General features: G+C 38.1%; 1 protein-coding gene across 2 annotated transcripts in view; it reads right to left on the bottom strand.

The window, feature by feature from the left end:
* Positions 1-266: 266 nt before the first annotated feature.
* Positions 267-19,500, bottom strand: part of LOC124357745 — a 68,603-nt gene continuing 49,369 nt past the window's right edge. For both annotated transcript variants that reach the window (XM_046809774.1, XM_046809773.1), the window contains exon 2: positions 267-4,462. In XM_046809774.1, the coding sequence (XP_046665730.1) occupies positions 3,531-4,409 (879 nt within the window). In that variant the 5' untranslated portion in view covers positions 4,410-4,462 and the 3' untranslated portion in view covers positions 267-3,530. The remainder of the gene's footprint in view (positions 4,463-19,500) is intronic.

Below are 19,500 nucleotides of genomic sequence, written 5' to 3'. Positions count from 1 at the left end.
CTATGGTAGCTCTTGATATAATATACTTATTTGTAGTACACTTGTATTTAACTCAATGAGTTATTTTTCAGTTTGGTGGTGAAATCTCCAAACCAATATCCTATGGTAGCTCTGGATATAATATACTTACTTGTAGTACACTTGTATTTAACTCAATGAGTTATTTTTCAGTTTGGTGCTGAAATCTCCAAACCAAATATGCTATGGTAGCTCTTGATATAATACACTAGCACTAGGTAATACAGGATTGAATAAAAAGAGTTTCATGCTTTTTGCAGGTACTTTTAATGTCATATAATTATTGGTATATGCAATATTTAACATAATATTAATATTGTGACGATCAAATTACTATACAGGTTTGTTCGTCGGTAACCATTTAAATTTTGGTACTTAATAAAGTCTTTCTGTACAATAGGCTATAGTTAAATGAATCCATTGTAAAAATATACAGTATTGAAACAAAATATATGATAAATTGACAGAACTATACAAAATTGAAAGATGCAAGGGTAGCACAATAGAAGAGTGCTGTCTAGGCGCATATCACAGAATGCTATAAGAGGAGTTGGAAGAGTGGGGGAAAGGGGGATAGAAAATTGCACTGAATCACTGTTCATTAAAAGCTTGGGTAAATGGATAACGTATTGTACAGACTTGTAAATTAACCACTTAAGCTATAAAATTAAGCCAAAATGACTTTAACGAGTAACAACCAAAAGATAAAACACTGAAATAATTAACATTGCAAAAGAAAAATAATAACACACTTGATTTACATAAAATATAACAATGGTAAAGTTTCGATTCAATTTTATTCGTTGAATAAATTGTTATTGTTATTTTTTATATTGCTCCTGGATTACACAAGCATGTTCATTATTGCTCTTGTTGGTTCTATATGAATTCATAATACCCATATTGTAATAAAGTTCTGTTCAGTGGCATAGCCAGGACTTTCAAAGAGGAGATTTACAAGGTGTTTTAACACAGTAAACCGAATACACAGCAAAAAGCAGTAAAAAAATTTTGCACACAGAATACACCCTGCAAAAACGTATTATTTAAGTTATATCACATATAAACCAGATGGTTGTCAACTGATTGTTTTAGGAATCACTTTTTCTCTTTGATTGTACTTTGGAGTCTTCATGAGGCCTCATTAACGAGTTGTTAATAATGTTTTATGCAAAATGTTAACAACAACATTGCCTAGTCCTTTGCAAACAAAACGTTTCCAAATTAATTACTTACTTATGCTTTCATTCCCCCTCCTGGATATGCCATTAGTACTGTTGATAATAAAGTATCACACAATATGAAATAGAGTGTTATTACACTTAAAAAATAAAATTCACTATCAATTTTTTAAATTACAATTAGGCTTTATTACATTTTGGTTGCTGAATGTCCAATATATATTATAGGTGATTTAAACACTAAGAAGTCTTCAAGTTTCTTTCATCTTTATTATTTCAAAGTAACATTATCTATGAAGATTTCAGTATATAGGGTATCATGGGTTGTTGACAAACCAAAACATTATTTAGTATGCTAACATCAACATTGCTTAATCCTTTAATCGGTAATGTTAACAAAAACTTTCAAAACGAATGACATACTTATGCTATTATAATACTCAACTTAAAATAACATTAAAACACAAACACAATGTCAAAAACTACGTTGGAAAATATTGCTTCAACAACGTTTTAGAGTGACAAATGCACAAGTTTTGAATACCCACAGTGGTTCAGTGATTCAGTGATTCCTTCATAGGTATCGTGAAAGAGCTCGGCTCAGTTCATAAATGAGAAAATAACGGCACTAGGCCTAAACAAATACCACACACTTTGTCCTTTCACTTTACTTTCTGTACAGATTCGTGTTTTAGGCACCTTCCAAAAAGAAAAAATATTCGAGTGAAATCTATCAATGATCAAAAATACACATCTCATATTGGAAAATGCTATCCACAGTAAAAAAGGCAACAATTAAAAACGGCTAATGACTACAAAATCGTAGTTACTTTCTGCAATTTCAAAAAATAACTATGATTTATTTTCAAAATGGACATTGAAAGCCATTTCACTAAGTCATCTAAACAATGAGATGGTCCGCAAAATGGGGAGCCCCTAGGTACTCCAAGCGTGAGAAAAAACACTAACAGCCTTGCTCTTGGTCCACTTTCCAAGGAAAACAGAAAGAAAAATCTGGATCAGCGGATAGCTTCTATCATGAAAATTCCATTAACATACTGTTTCTTTAGAATCTTTCATTTTTAGAATTACTTTAAATACTATCTTTCCAATTCACTGCAGGAAAGTGTACCAAAAATATACAAATATATACACTTATTTTACACTCTACACTCATTTATATTTTCATATATATATATACATTGTATATATTTTATATAGACACCAGGGCACTTTTAATAGGCTAACTAGGAATTTGTGTTAACATCAAATAAAAATACAGTATGTATCAGCAGCTTCTACAAATAAAGTTACATTTGAACTTTGTTCCCTTTCAGATACAACAATCACAGATCGTTAAAGAGCCAATATATTGTTTCCATTTTAATGTAACAAAAGAATGAGAATACTCCATGAATGTCAAGAGGGAGGCACTTGTGAGACGACTTAATTTAGTCTATTGATTTAATAATTTTATTTTACTTAAGAATTTTCTGGAACTCTTCAGTTTGACACAATTGAGATTTGTTTTTACTGGCATGAAGATAAACTTCATCATCTCAAAACATACAAGTAGTATCATAAGTATGTAAAACCAAAATTAAAATCGATTTACACACATATGATATTGCAGTAGAAGCTGATGGTACAAGTAATTTCAATTAAGTTAACATTTAATTCACACAATGCCTAATTGAACAATAATCCAAAGGACTATTGAAGTTTAATTTCACTTGTATAAATTAAATCTAATAGTAATTTCCTCAGAAATGGTGTTCCCTAGGATAAGGCATGGGGGAATACAAATATTTAAGTAAACAAAAACTATTTTAACACATTGTATACAGTTATTGTGGTAAAGAAAACATATAAAAATGGGCAAGGTGCACCTTTGAGCTGATATAAAATAAAAAGAAAGAGGCAGTCTTCCAAAGGGTTTTAAGCTGAGGTTTGATAAGGGATACTTTTTTCTCAGTGATTTGTTCTAGTATTCTTCTTTCTGGCACAATTTGGTTTGCGGAAATTAAATGAATAAATTTTAAGTAATCAAGCATTGGTTGAATACTTTCTATACTACATTTTTAGTCTTAAATTTTTTTTTATAAAGCACATAAAATAAAATCACAACCCCCCCTGACTATACAAGTTCTTTTAAAAACAACAAATTAAAGAACCTTAACATTATTTCTAAAATTTCTAGTAGAGTGTAACAATCTTAAACTAAGCAATAAAATGTATCACAACAAACCTCATTCAACACATTGAAACTCACTATGAAAGACTGCCTCTGAACATAAGTACGAGGGCGAAGGATTAGTTCCAAAATGAATGCTACGTTTCCAGAGAGGCTATCAAGCTATGGTACACAACAGACTGGAGTTCATTGAAGATGGAAGAGTGACCACAGGAATAACTGGAGTCACTTAACCTTCTCTCACTGACACAGGTAGCGGGGGTCTCCCTAAGTCTATCAGCAGCCGACTGACCCTCCAAGCGCGGCCTTTTCTCCGGCATATCCAGGTCGACCACGTTCAGTTCTTCCTCTTCATCCTCGTCCAGCGACGTGACCATCCTGGGAGTGGGCGGCAGGTAGAACTGGCTCAAGACGTCCTGGACGTCACAATCGTCCACTTCGTCCAGGGATCTCTTTCTTCCGGCGGCACAACGACTGGAAGGGGTCACTTCTTCGGGAGATAACAAAGTGTCCATGAGTTCGGGCATTGACTCGTCACAACCTAAACTGTCTTCCACACTTTTCGTCACGGCGGCCTTGTGGTTGGACTCGGGCAGGTTGGTGATGTCCACAAGCTGGTCGGAGGTCCTCAGAGGACTCGAGGTGGTGGTTGTGGCGGTGGACAAAAGGTCGATGGCGTTTTCATCCTCTTTGAACAGATCAGCGGTATAACATCTGTACGATTGCTGTTTGTTCAACTTCTCCTCTCTGGACTCACGCTGTAACTTTCTCATGGTGTTGTTAATCAGGACAGATCTTCTCAGGGAACTCTCGGGGTCCTCTATCTTCTTGAGCTTGTTGATCGAGATCTTCAAGACCTTGCGGCGCTCTTCCTTCTGGCGGTACTTGGCACTGATCATCGTAGGCCTGTTGGGTCTACTTCCGCAGAAGCTCGCGGTGTAACTCCTCGGGGCCCCGAACATGTCGTCGTCGTCCTCTTTGGTCGAGCTGTTGTGGTTTAATCCGTTCGACTTCATCCCTGCGGCTGATGGCGCTCCTTCGTCCAACAAGGGAGCTAGGGCGGAGCCTTCTGCAACAGAAAAACAACTTCGTAAGTAAAGTAAATCATCATCCAAGCTTTATAAACACTTAACAAAAAATGCAATGTTACACCAGCACATTTCACAGGCTTAAAATTACTATCTCGTCTGAAATTGTATATGTCAAAGCAGTAAATGTGATATTTTGTTTACTGATGTGTGAGGAAGGGAACAAGGGACAAATGGTTTAGTATGCGATAATGAAGACGGAGATGGAGAGTGAGAGCGTGGCGTGTGGCGGCCAGAAGCAGGATGTCGGTTAATTGGCATGGTAGTGGCAGTGGTCGCTGTGCCCTCAATTATACCGGACTACAGAGTGCTGTACGGTACGTGTATTGTCTCCAGGGTCCTCACCTCACCTTCAGTTCACTTCCCATCAGACGACGTAAAAATACATGGTTTACTATAATACCAACGGTTTAGCACGTGATCTGAGGTCGGGAAAGTACCGACCGGAAATGTCCTTGGTCATCAGTGCGGGCTTTGGTGGGCGTTAAATTTTGCCTTAGAAAAAAAATCCCTCGAGATCAAACCTAAATTCAAGCTCAGACTACGTGATCGCTAGTAAACGATAACTTTAACTTAGTTACTACTAATAACATAATTATGATAACCTGATCTGACTTATCCACCGTAGTGGGCTCCTACAATACTAAAGTACCCATGTAACTGTGGATGCTACAAAATTAATAATTTACATTTATTAATGTAATGAAAAGTAACCAAAACCCTTTTAAAAATGTTTTTATTGACATACACGTGTTTCGGTTTTCAAACATCATCAGTGTATATTAACCTCTAAATAAATAAAAGATAAACAATTAAATATACACATGTGGACCATTTAAACATATGTTAAATTTAAGTGACACAGTTGTAATTTTGGATTGGTAATCTGTATTTAATAATTTAATTTTTTTCAAAAATTGGGTTTGTCCCAACTTTACATTTAATTCATTTAAACACAGACCGCGTTTGAGCAACAACATTTTAATCAAACGCATTTGCAATAAATGTTACACCAGTGTGTAACATACAATTGCAATTGTCTATACAATCCGAGTCGACCCGTCGTGATTGAGACATTCAATAGGGTGTATAAACAGCGAAAAGTGAACAGCTTTAAATAAATAAGACCATTACTCACAATTAGTTGGGGATTGAAAGGATTAGAGTGAGGCGACCAGTGGCTGGAGGGAGGGAGGGATGATTTGATTTGCATACATAGGAGCGAAACACCCCTTGTTTTTGAATTCATAAACCATTATAGAAGGGTGGAGGGGGGTGGTTACGATCAACCGATAATGATGCCCTCAGAATTGTGCAGCGGCGCGAACTATGCCCCTGGGGGCGGTGGCTTGGTGGTGGGGGTGTATTAGCTACACCTAATTTAGTGCGCTTAGGTAATTTACATGGACACATTAGCCGAACAGCCAGTGCATTGTTCCATCACATCGCTGTTATCACTCGACAATTTGCTCGTTCTTAGAATACGGATTATTTTATGTGAAATTTGTATTAAAATATGAGTTTTATGTAAAACTAAGATATATAAACATGTATTATATTATCGGTGGTTGTTTGAATAAACATGAAATTGTTCATTTTTCTTAATGTCTACGTTATATCATCTCTATGGTAAAATAATAAATAATACTAAGCATAAACAAATAAATATTAGAAAATGACATAAAATATAAATCTGTTAATCGTAAACAACACAAATATAAATCGGCTTCACCCAAGAACTACCAGCAAGTACAATTGAAAACCACTGCATTGAAATAATAAAAACACTACAGTCAAGGAAACTCACAACAGGAAATCACAAACCACAAAAACCAAACACGTGTAAACAGTGTATTATTATTTAATTTGGGGTTAAACATTGTTCCAGTCGAAGAGGTTCCGCCGTGCACCGCGAGAGTGCAGTGCACTGTCCGTTCCCTGCCGCCTCTAGCGGCCTCCGCGCGAACCACAACTATCAACAACAGGCCATGTTACAACATTGATCATGTTATGTAATTAGCGCTAAATGACCTTGTTGATTTACTCACGCTGCTCAAACCAGACAATCTGTTAGTAAAGTCTTCTAAACGTTGCTATCTCATCGTAAACACATTAATAGTTTAATTATGAGCACGATTTACGTTTATTACTTCCCTTCACGCTTTGCTAATTTTATACTTGACGTTTATATTAGAATTTGTATTTCCGTCCACACAAATTATTTTTAACCGTTCTTATACAATTTTTGAAAACATTAATTTTTTCCGTCATGAATATACTTTTATGTCTACATTTATTTGTATTTATAAGCAATGTATAAATCAAAATTAAGTGATAAAATAAGCTAGTTGTTTTGCATGTGCATCATGAAATAACTTTTATAAGTCGACACAGTTTCTATTTCATATATTGTACAAAACGAATTGACCACTCGATGCGCCGTGATCCACAACTAATCAAGTAGCGGTATTTGTACTGTGAGTAGTATTTGTTTATCGAGTGCGGCTCCGCCCCGATAGAGCGCTCTTACTGCACTTTGAACTGCCAAGTCATTTGTTGCTTAGCAACCACGTTCGGGCGTTTGGCAGCTGTTTAGCGTTTTGAGATCTCTCTTGACAGAATAAACAGTTCCTTCAACAATATTTGTTTTGATGATTCGTTCTTGTTATTTCTGACTAATCTACTCTTAGCTTTGTCGAAACCATTAGATCGTTCTTATTGTCACCCATCACTGTTTGTCACATCGAGTAATTAAAAGGCAAGACTTCTTCATGTCAAGATACCGAGCGGTCAAAACCAGTTTATTTTATTTTTAGACCCGTCTTTGGGGGAAGTGAGGTGGGGGGCAACATGTGGGCTATTAGATCTCTACACGTGATCCACAAATCGGTAGCAGAGCACAGCGAGCGGACAGACAGACAGACAGCTGTGCACAAGCCACGCGCGTCACCTGCCCTCCTCACCCTCCCCCTCACCCACCGGCGGCAATTGCGGTTATCTCCGCTAGAGCTCCCCACTTGCCTTATTACATAAACACAGCTCACTTCCCGTCTGAGCTCCCGCATCGCACCGCACACTACAGGATACACAGTGGCTGTGTTAACTGTTCTTTGTTTCCTTTCACACTTAACGCGTCCAGTTATCGTTTACATTGTGTTCTTCCAAGCTGCTCGCTCCACCCTGCACTACAAATTGTTCTGCCCGAATAGATAAAGGAATAATTACACTATATAAAAAATGTATAATAAAATTTAAAATAAGATTTTTCAGACTAGCTCTCAAAAACGTAAATTATTGTATATCAAATTAAATTATAGTAGAAGTCAATGTCTTATTTAATTAAATTTTAATGTAAAATACATAAAACTACTCTCCAACCGATAGTCGAATTATTGTTAATACACTCCACTTCACTTTATAATGAGAGTACAAAAAGGAACAAATAAATCATTGGCACGTAGGACAGTTACGTCCAAAAGCAGCTCATTGAACTTTCAATAAAAATTACGAATTGTATCAAACACTTGAGCAATAAACGAGAACATGTACGGCACAGTTGACTATAGGCAGTTAATCGGTGTGGGAAGGGATGGTGGGGGAGGGGAACGTACCCTTGCTGCGCCATTGAAACTACCCTCGATCGGTTTCTGTTAAAAGGTTTCTCGGAGAGCCACTCAGCTGTTTTGTTTCTTGGCTACCGGTCCTTGTTGGCCTTTACAGATGTAAGGCAGGCACTCACAGCTACGGCCAGGCAATCTACGGCCGACTTGATTGCTTTAGTTACGTTTGCGTGTGTCTGTTTACACCGCGTCAAGAAGTGTATTTACACTTCACCCTTGGCAATATTCAATTAAATGAAAGTCGACTACAAATTGAATAAAAACTGCGTAATAAAATGTATGCCATATCGATACCGAATTAAAATTCTAAATGTCTTTTAGAAAAAAATATAAACCGATACAAGAGAATATCGAGGTCAAAACAAATGTTGCGAAATTTTTTACAAAAGTGTCTCTAACTAACTTACTGTAAGGGCAACTTTGCTGTCCCTGTTGACCCTAAAATTAGTAGAGTACTTCACTGGACCAAGGAGGAACTTATGTGTCAAGTTACAAGTGCATAAGACCTTTCTACCAAGAGTATTCGACAGACGGACAGACAGACCGACACGATTTTAATAAGTGCCGGATCCTTAATGCACAACACATACGTTTTACGATTTAAAACAGTCTTTCTCGTTGCACAATTACAATATAACTGAATAATAATGTTATGTATTTTTGTAGTTATTTGAGCGATAATATCGGCATGCAATAGAAACCGAAAGAAATATTCAAAATTGAAACACTGCAATTTTCAAAATGCAACAAAGTTTAGGAGGAATTTAATACAAAGATGTTCACGTTAAAAGATAATAAAATAATTTAAAAAAAGGCTAACGATGTTTTGAATATAATTCGCTCGTTAAAACGAAAAATCCACTTGTGACGCATGAATGCGAGATAGGCCGGCGACACGGAGATTATTACGGACACAGTAGCTAACACGGGCTAAACAGCGCCCCCCTCCCACCTCCCGTCGAGCTCATTCAACCCCATTTCAATGCAGGAGAGCGCGGAGCGCGCGGGGGGGCGGAGGGGGGAGCCTGAATATTTTACTCCGCCTTAACTTTGATATTACACTGTTTGATCTTATTGCAGTCAGATGCCGCTTTTATCCTGCCATCGGCGCTTCAACTCGGGTAGCCTGTCTGTCATCGGACTGAATCGTTGTTAAACGTTAGTTGTTCCGCTCACCCACAAGAGCTATTACGGAAGTGGTCCAATCCATCAACCATGATCTGTCAATAATGCTAACAGTGCACTTCAATTATGACTAACCAGAACTTTACACGCGGGCTTAAATACTTGAAGAAGAGTAGTTTAACTACTAAAGTTTGATAAGTCGATTACATGTGAACGGGATTAGATAAAAGATGGCCGACTGTACTGAAGTAATGTTTAGTATCGACCCACCGCAATAACAGTGTTAATTTATTCTGAAATTGTTTTACTCTATAAACGTTACTTGTTCAGAATACTCAGCTATTTTTTAAATGAGGCTGATACGTTTTAAGCTTCTTATAATTCTTACGGCTAAAGGTTCTATTGGAAAAAATCACTCTTAATTGAAAAGCTAAAATGCATGTACCTACCATCATAAATCCCGTTATTTTCACACATAAAATAATGTGATGTTAAAATTTAAATCTCCCGTAGGATAAAAGAGAAATGTATGTATCTGTCAGCACATCGAAGCCAGTTAAGCAAGAACGACTATTCTTTTGGCGAATGTACAGGAGACGGCATCAAGTACAACCTTAGCCACTTACAATTGACGTTAATTCCGCATATCCTGGACGTCATCGCTATGGAAAGCCCTACGGCAACGTTGCCGGCCACACACAAGTACTAGATGTGTTCTATAAATAAACGGAAAACACCCGCACGGTGTCCTGACCGGAATGGAAATTAACACGGCCGTTAAATTGCGGACAAAACGGCGAATAAGTGAAGAGTGAGGTTCTAGGAACTGATGTATAATTGAGTAGGCTCCAGGCGGGTATGTTACGTGCGGGATTGGGTCACTGTCAGCGGCTCGGGACAATATACGGGGAGCGAGAGAGAGCGAGAGCGTGAGGGGGGAGGGGGAAGACGAGACAAAGCTGCGATAGAGAGAGCGAGAGCGATGTGGCCTGGCCTTAACATTACAGCCGTGCTTGTGAAAGATGAGCCCGCAAAAATACCTCACTCGTTTCACTATTTATGTTTCCACGCTCAGCTGTCTTCCACAACTACTACATTGTTTTTTATGGTTATAGGTTTTTATTTGCCGCACTGTGACACAAACCTCAATTTTTATTCATGTGAATATTGATAAAGTTTATGATGATTAAATATTTAGACATAGTACTGTTGACTGTCCCTGACATTTTTGTTACAGATGATAAAAAGAATAATAATGTATTGTCAATATAAATGTACTTTTTTGTTGTGTTTAGTTTATATAATTAAAAATTATAATTTATTTGTTGATTTTAAATAGTAAATCAAATTATATAAATTATTAGTATAAAAATATAGGCTAACTTAGCATTGTGTCATACGTGGATTAAAATAATAAGAAAATTATAGTATTCCTTCGCGTCCTATTAAAATTGTGATGTACTTAGACAATTTTCTTAACGTGAAAATTGTGTAATCTAAGGCATACAAACTGTTATTTAATTCTCATCGCATTAATTTCACCTTATTTTACATTCTACAGAATTACGTTCATGTATAAATGTTAAGACAACACACAATTTTCAGATACAAAATGCAACCTATTACGGAAATAAACGTTGTATGTAAAAAAACTAATAACCACAAAATGTCGAGAGTGAACATTAAAGAACACACAATCGAGTGAAGAAGAGATTATGGCTACAATGGGAGTTAAATGGACTATTGAGGTGGCTGTGGCAGAAGCGGATCCAGCGCTACCTTGATACAACAGGAACTGACGCCACGGCCTTCGTACGACAAACCGAAACCAAATACCAGCTGAGCTCTTGGTCTCAATAGCGGCCTTCCTGATCTCGTTCCTGCCCCCGCCCCCCTCGCCAAACCCGCATTCCGACACCTTGTCTTCTTGGTACATAATTGATAGACGTGGGCGATATGACTTACAGACAACATTCGTCTCCAATTAATGGATCTTATTCTCCATAACTGTGATCAACTCCTCAACTTATGCAACTAAATTAGTTTTGGAAATATTAAAATTACTTATCGAAAGCTAGGCATACCCGTACGTCATTACTGATATTATTACAAATACGATAAACTTTTGGATACATGAAAATACCAAGCATTCACAAGGATTAATAATAATACAACAGATTACTAAATTGAAGTAATTATATAACGTTACTGTTTTAAAGTGGCTTTTGTATTAATGTGTAATTAAAATTGAATTAATATTGCAACATATTTACTAGCTAATTTATTTTAAGTAAGATAAATTGTTATTTCTTTTTTCCCTATTCTTGTTTCCTTATTGATTTTACAATTCAACTTCCTTAGTTAGAACTCTATAATTACAATATATTTACGTTTGAAAATACAAAAATATATGTAATTTTAACTATTGTACTCTCTGATTGAAAATATATAGCATGTTAAATATTTAACACAATTCCCAAATTTACCACTGTCAAACAAAATAGTTATAGGCTTCTGAATCTCTGCAAATTGATGACGTACTCGCTAGGAAAAATTGATATTATTTTGTACCGTCGCCGTAATTTAAATGCTATTTCTGTAGTGTTATCCAAAAAACTTAGGGTATTTCTAATATCTAATTTGGACATGTGAATTAAAGACGTTCTACATCATACTTTCTACAAACTTAAATATTACTTCCTAACTCGGGTTATTTATTATAATGAATTTAGTTAACTCAATCTGTTACAAAACCCATTTAAATAAAAATTACAACGAACAAACGGACCGGTGGGACATACGCTCAGGAGGAAATCGAGAAGAACACTTTATCTGCAACAAATTCTACAAACCAATTTTATTGTGACACTTTATAAGGCGGATTGCTCTTAATCAAATGCACGATGTCGATAAGGGCAATCATCTGGTGAAACGGATGTAATTGAAGAGAGTGGGTGGGGTTGGTGGGGGGAGGGGTTGAGGGTGTCACAAGGGGTGACTGAGGGGCTTCACAATCAATACAACCCTTACTTTGGTCAATCCATCCCATAAATAGAGGGATCATGCTTTCCTTCCTGTCCCGGCCTTGTTTACCACATCGCCGCTCTACTCACGTCTGGTTTCTTTGTCACACTCGGCGAAACAGCTGATTTTTAATGCCAGCTGTTAACTTAATGTGTCTCTCACAGCAGCAGTTTCAACATTAACGCGTTATCTTTCCAATGAACGAGTTCTCTTGTTATTAGTATAATTAATTTGTAATTACGGAACGCATAATTGACTTACACCAAGTGCATTTAACCGCTTTGATTCCAATTAAATTTACTCGTTGGAGCTTAAAAAATGTATTTCCATAATGTTTTTATGACCAAAATATCATTGCTCGTTAGTCGTTCGATTTAAATTAAATGATCTATTAATTATAATTGAAGTGGTTTGAGAAATTAACTAATGTACACAATTATCACTCCAATACGGCAGTGTACAGATATGAAACATTCCCAATAGCAAGAATTCACGAATACGGATATATACAACTTCAGTTATAAACGATCAGGAAATAAGTGCCAGTCATTTAACAATCCGTTAAATTACAATCACTAAGAAAGGAAATAGCTCTCGGGCTATTTATTATGTCGTAAAAAGGACCATAAATTTGTCTCCAAAAGTTATAAAAGACCGACCTAAGAAATTTAGACGGAAGAGAATTAGAAAAATAAATGCCGAAGAAAGGTTTTGGCAACAAAGTGAATAAGCAACAAGACTTGGATGAATACGAAAGGAAATGAAACAAAGAACGAGATAAGAGATATTGGGTGACGACCTTGACTCGCGACGTGTTATCTTATCAATTAGCAGCAAGTCACGTGATGGCGCCGCCTGCCGTGCTAACAGCACCGTTCTGTTTGGGAACGCAAATCAAAAATGTTTTGAGGAAACTACTGCGGACAAACAAGGTCAAATCGATCAGCCATGTGAACAAAATAAAGAAAAAATTGAATTAAACATGGAAATGAAATAAACATTTAGTTTACTATGTTTCATACAACATAGACATAAAATTTATTACCTAACACCATTTCGTCCGCCAACTCAAGGAACGCATTCATTTATTCAATTCTGTTGGGTAACACCTAGGAAATATCTTATGAAACCGAGGAAAAGGTTTAACAATTGAAAGATTTTATTAAAAATGGTTTCTTAGAAAATTAGGCCCAACTTTATTGCTTAAACGCTGCTGCACATTTAGCCCTAGTTAGGCAATTCAGCAAAGTTATTACAAATTTCGATTCAGAAGCGAGTTTAAAACCATCTGTATTAGTAACAATACAATGAACTGACATGACGTAAGCTTATTCGCAATCGCTGACTAATCACAAACAACAGCCATACAACAAGTCATTGTGATCATACAACAATTATTTATTTAATAAATAAAACTTCCTCGCTCAGAGGGATCATAATAAACGGGAGCAGGCCTACGATTTCAGAAGGCTAAAAATAAACAACAATCACTGCCATATCTCAGTCGGTAGCGTGATTGTACATTCTCTGGCCACAAGACAAATCGCAGCACACAGCCTATAGATAAAAAACCGGTCTTGCCCGTCCAATGGTGTATGGATTAGTGTCCTATCAGCATAATATGAGAAATATCCACATGCGCAACTGCTACTCATGAATATTTTATGATTAAACATGTGGTATTGCGTCTTATATAAGGGGGCATCACTAACATTCGAAAAGATCGCTGTTTTTATCATTGTACCATATGGGTTACATTTTTGAGGGCTCCCATAGGAAAACTTTACTGACCTTAGTGCCTTATAACACTCTACGTGCGACACGTATCCTCTAAGAGGCTATAGCACTGTGAGGGTTGGTAATGGGACAAGAGACTGAAAATTAGGCCTACCATCGCTCATGGGCGTATATAGTTGGGGTGGGAGGGCAAGGAGGGCTCCAGACTATGAAAATTTTGAAAGACTAACAATCAAATTGCGTCCAGTAGTTACTTTTGACCTAGAACTAAAACTGGACAATTTCCCTGGAAGAGATTCTCGAGCCCGAGTGTTTGGGGGTATATTTATCTTTCAAAACCACCTAATATGTCAGCGCCTTCCAAAATAGTCTTCTATAATATGAAGGTTATATCTGTTAATGTGAGACTAAAATTAGGCCTACTTCAATGGACGTATGTATAGGAGGGGGGGGGGGTCATCGAAATTTTGAAAGACAATATTAAAATCACACCCAGTAGTTGGTACAACACATTTACGAGGTCTTAAAGCTCGACAATTTCCCAAGGGAAAATTCCTGAGCCCCCGTTTTTGGAGGGTATATTTATCCTCCTAAACCACCCAGTGGGTCAGCCCCCTCTGGAATAGTTTCCTATACACGCCACTGCCATGGTTGTTTAACCAAACTCATTATTGAGCACAGGTTGTAAAACCATAACGTGAAATTACTGTCGTATAAGTAATTCGACAAGGAATGGGTAAGCCCATAAGAAGGCCTACACCTGAAGGTATAGGAGCAGCAAGCGGAGCTGCCAAGCGCAAGTTCAATGCTAGCCCGGCCCAGGCAGTGTGCCTGACGCAACCCGTATTGGTGCCGTGGCCTAGTTGTTCAATGCTGTTTCACAAGGCGTCTTATCCATGCTCTCTCCGCCGCAGCGCCGCCGCCGCTGACTTTCGCCCTCTACCGAACTCCTGGTCGCTTTGCTCAACTACTGCCAGTGTCGTCTATTCGCTCTTATAGCCCAAACACAATGAAGTCCCAACAATTGTTATTAGTAACTAATCAATTTACTAAACTAAACCGTTTTTAAAATAAAACGCAACCCAAATACCGCTGCATTAAATGGAACGTTGTACTATTTTTTCTTATTTAACCATCAAGATAATTTGTACGGCGTATAGTTATTAAAATGTGCATTTAAGATTACGCAGTCGGCATCTTGCTTTAAGCCAATACGAACAGTGAGCAACACTTTTAAGACCAATTTAGTCGTAGAACAAGTAAAATATATAAACAACAAGCGCCCAAACGATTTTAAATAATTTTCATTGGGTTTTCGTTTGAGAATTAAAAAGTTATACGCTCAAGAAGAAAATGAACAAATTAATCGCACCTTGAAAATAAAACAACCCCCATTGTACATTTAACAAACATAATGAGGGTTTAAAGAGTATTACTATTTTACCATTATTCTTATGAGTAATTCTGATAATTCGAATTCAAATGTAGAGCTGTGTAAGATATAACAATAATTTATGTTGTAAATATATATATATATATATATATATATATATATATATATATATATATATATATAAACACACACACACTTATAATTCCTTGTACATTTTTTATCTATGCTTTTACCTTGTAGACTATTTGAAATACACATTTCTAATTATATAATAAATACATAAATTACTATACAGCACACAATGTGCGCATACTACAGTTAAAAGATGACATAATCTCGTTTAATAGACAGGTGCTAACGTTAAACACACGTATCAGATAAATCAATTAGCTAATTACCCCACAGACCGCGGTAACAAGCACGCTAAGCCTGGTGTTAATGATCAAGATTTGCGGTAAAGTAATCAATCATCTCCGAGTCTATTAGGCGATTGGTCCACGTGATTGTTGGCGGACTACTGCGTCGAATGCAACATTTCATCATAGTAAACATGTTGTATCGTGGCAAGGTCACGACACCCTATTAACATTATTTTGCTGAACATCCGAATAGCCTACATGTATTCGACCAAGCAAGTCTTTGTGTTCTACTCGACTGGTGTCGGCTAATGCTATTTCAATTGGCCATGACTCCGAGCGAATACTAGTACAAGGTTGTGGGTAGTTGTAGGTACCGTGGAGACTAATTTCATGTGATTTCAAAAATGGTTGTTACTAGCGCTATTTATATAGTATCATTGTAATACAGAGCACCTGACGTAGCCAATAGCATCGATCAACCAACATCGATTGTTAACGATTATCATAAAAATTTCCGATTGTTACAATCGATTATCGAATTGTAATTGGATTCAGTACGAACTTGGTATTCAAGAAACTATCGGTTTTTTGTCCGGAGTGGCGGCCTTGCGCGACAACCGGCAGCCCAGATACGGTGAGAGTGTGTGACGTCACCAAGTCCACGGCGACTTTCAAACCTGCGGAATGTCGCATCTGCCGCGCGGAGCACGCTCCTGCCCTGGGCGACCGGACTGTGCCACACGCCTCACTGGAGTCAAGAGGATTACAGATAACGGGCGGGCAGCCCATTGTTCCAAGTCCTTCGTTTAGTCGAACGGATTTATGACACTCAGGTAGAGATGTGACAGAGGGTCTAACTGACAAACAAAGCCTGGGAACACCGCTTCGTCTCACTTCCAAATGTCCAGAAATAGTCTGACTGTAGAGGTTACAACAGTAGAGAGTGAGAGGTGGCCCTTCCTATATTAAACGCTAAATAAACAGTTCACGCTTTGCAACGAAATTTAATTTCTCTATCACATTAAACATGCACTGCTAGAGAATCCGAGCCGGTGGTCACCTCAATTGTAAAATAGATAGTTCCTACGGGCCATTCCTTATTTCGGAGTCCTGCCGCATGTTTCCGCACTGACGAGGAGTGGGCTAGGTGTGTGGCGTGGCGGTGTACTTGAACAAGCCCTCCAACATTACGTAGACAGTAGACAAGACTTCCTTGGCGGGAAGGTCGCCTTGCAAAACCGCAGCCTTTCATTGCCACCTGAGTCTATAAGTCGGCATTGTGTAATAGACACTCGAGAAGAGTCCACTTTTGACCGACAAGTTGATGAAGATCCGAAATTCCGGAAGCATCAGTATTAGCAACTTATTCAGCTCAGGTTGTAATTCGGCAACACCGGTTCGGAAATTACACCATACGGATTTTTGGGAGAAGCCATTCTGTCAGTAAAAGGACAAAGGCTGGCAAAGCGAGCAGGAGTAATTGAGCGAGAGAGAGAGCCGAAGCCTGGCCCGTGATGTAAGCCGGAATGTGGGCCGTATCCCAGTGGCTTTCACCGCTCCGACAACGTACACACCTTCACAACACAGAACTCCACTTGTCCGCTAGTCCAGTGTCGGGCGGACACACTGGGACATCCTGCCCAGCTCTAGGTAATACGGCAGACTGTAGTCTTAGTCACTTATGTACTACAATGAAGATTGGCATTAACAAATCTACGATAGAAACACGAATTGTCACGCTGTCGAGATACATACCTGTAGGACATCACGAAACTCCAGAAGGAACAACAATTAGGAACGCCAAACGTAAAATTACCACTTTAAAAAATACCACTATTATAAAGTCAAACTAATAAAAATAGAAGAGACGTTAACAAAACCTATGGCAAGAGAAACCCCCAATTCTAAAGAAGTCGACAAACCAATAAGCAAAATTAATCCAGTCGACCAAAATTGATACAGAGATTATACGGGATTGAAGTCCAAAGAGAATAGGAGGGTTGGCGTGACAAGCACAAGCGAACAATTATGCAAATGATAGAAGCCAACAAAGTGATAAATTTAAAGCCTATAAAATATTAAGGTTGTCACGGGGTTGCATGTGTTTGGCGGCATCGATTCTGCGACTGCTGTTCAACACCCTCCGTCAGTCTTCCATCCCAGATAAACCCCGACAAATGCCGCCCTTCCTCCCCTAATCTCTTTGTCATGTGTAGGCAGGCGTTCTTACTTGAAAAGGTCACGAATTTGTTGATTTTAGTCAACTATCCAGTTTTTGTAATTTCTTGCAATGAGCTTTAAGCTACACTGGAAAATTACTGACAGTTGTAAAATTACCTCATCCGAAAAGACTGAATAATACAACTTATTATGTCTTGTAAATTACGGAAAGTCTGCTCATAAACAAACAGGTAATTCCATTGACTACGGGTGAGTCAGCTCAGTTGTGAAATCAGCTATTCTGTAAGGGCAAAGTATTTATCTGACTCAAACTAATGACATCGTGTAACTGCATCGCACTTTGGCGATTACACAAACAAAATTGATTAAAAGCCAATATAGAAATACGCAAAACCGACAGAAGTCATTTATAAACATGACATATGAATACCAAATGACGGCGGGTCACCAGCGTGAGATCGATTATCATACTCGAGGCATTCACTGTGAGTTGACAGCGACTACAGTACGGTAGTTTAGTGTTGCCTACACCACAACCTGTGTTAATGGTAATATTGTTACACTGAGTGTTAATATCACCAGCGTGAGATCGATTATCATACTCGAGGCATTCACTGTGAGTTGACAGCGACTACAGTACGGTAGTTTAGTGTTGCCTACACCACAACCTGTGTTAATGGTAATATTGTTACACTGAGTGTTAATATCACCAGCGTGAGATCGATTATCATACTCGAGGCATTCACTGTGAGTTGACAGCGACTACAGTACGGTAGTTTAGTGTTGCCTACACCACAACCTGTGTTAATGGTAATATTGTTACACTGAGTGTTAATATCACCAGCGTGAGATCGATTATCATACTCGAGGCATTCACTGTGAGTTGACAGCGACTACAGTACGGTAGTTTAGTGTTGCCTACACCACAACCTGTGTTAATGGTAATATTGTTACACTGAGTGTTAATATCACCAGCGTGAGATAATTATCATACTCGAGTGAGTTGACAGCGACTGCAGTACGGTTGTTTAAATTTTGTGAGTTTAAATACTTCCACCATACAAAGTTAGCTTCAGTCACTTCAGAATGACGATAATGTTACAGTTGGAATTGTCGCCAGATACAATTCCATTATTTTCAAACCAATTATAGCCTGCCCTACACAGAAGGAATCTGATCGGTCCTTTCGGAAAAGGTAGAACACAGTTGAGATAGCGAAAGCGACAAGACAAACTAAAATGTTGACCAAACTGAAAAGAGCCCTCAATTAGGCGGACTAAACCCCAGATCGAAAGTTATTGCCGATGTTTTTTGTTCAGTAGGGGAAGCGGCGGCGGCGCGGAGCGGCCATGTTGTCGGCTCTATATGGCGCGGCCGCACATAACCTATAAACAAGAAGGTGACGGGCCATTTGACACACAGATCAAGCGATGATAGCGTAGGTGGGCGCACCGCCGCTACGCGCGCCACGGTGCTACGTGCTCGCTGTCTGCGGTACGTCCCGGTGACATATGAACGGGGTCGGCACCACCTACTATTCGTTCTGAAAATACTTATCGAGGTGGCAGTGTAATTATACT

Source organism: Homalodisca vitripennis, chromosome 3, assembly GCF_021130785.1.
Source record: "Homalodisca vitripennis isolate AUS2020 chromosome 3, UT_GWSS_2.1, whole genome shotgun sequence".
NCBI lineage: Eukaryota > Metazoa > Arthropoda > Insecta > Hemiptera > Cicadellidae > Homalodisca > Homalodisca vitripennis.
This window is presented reverse-complemented; position numbering and strand designations above follow the sequence as displayed.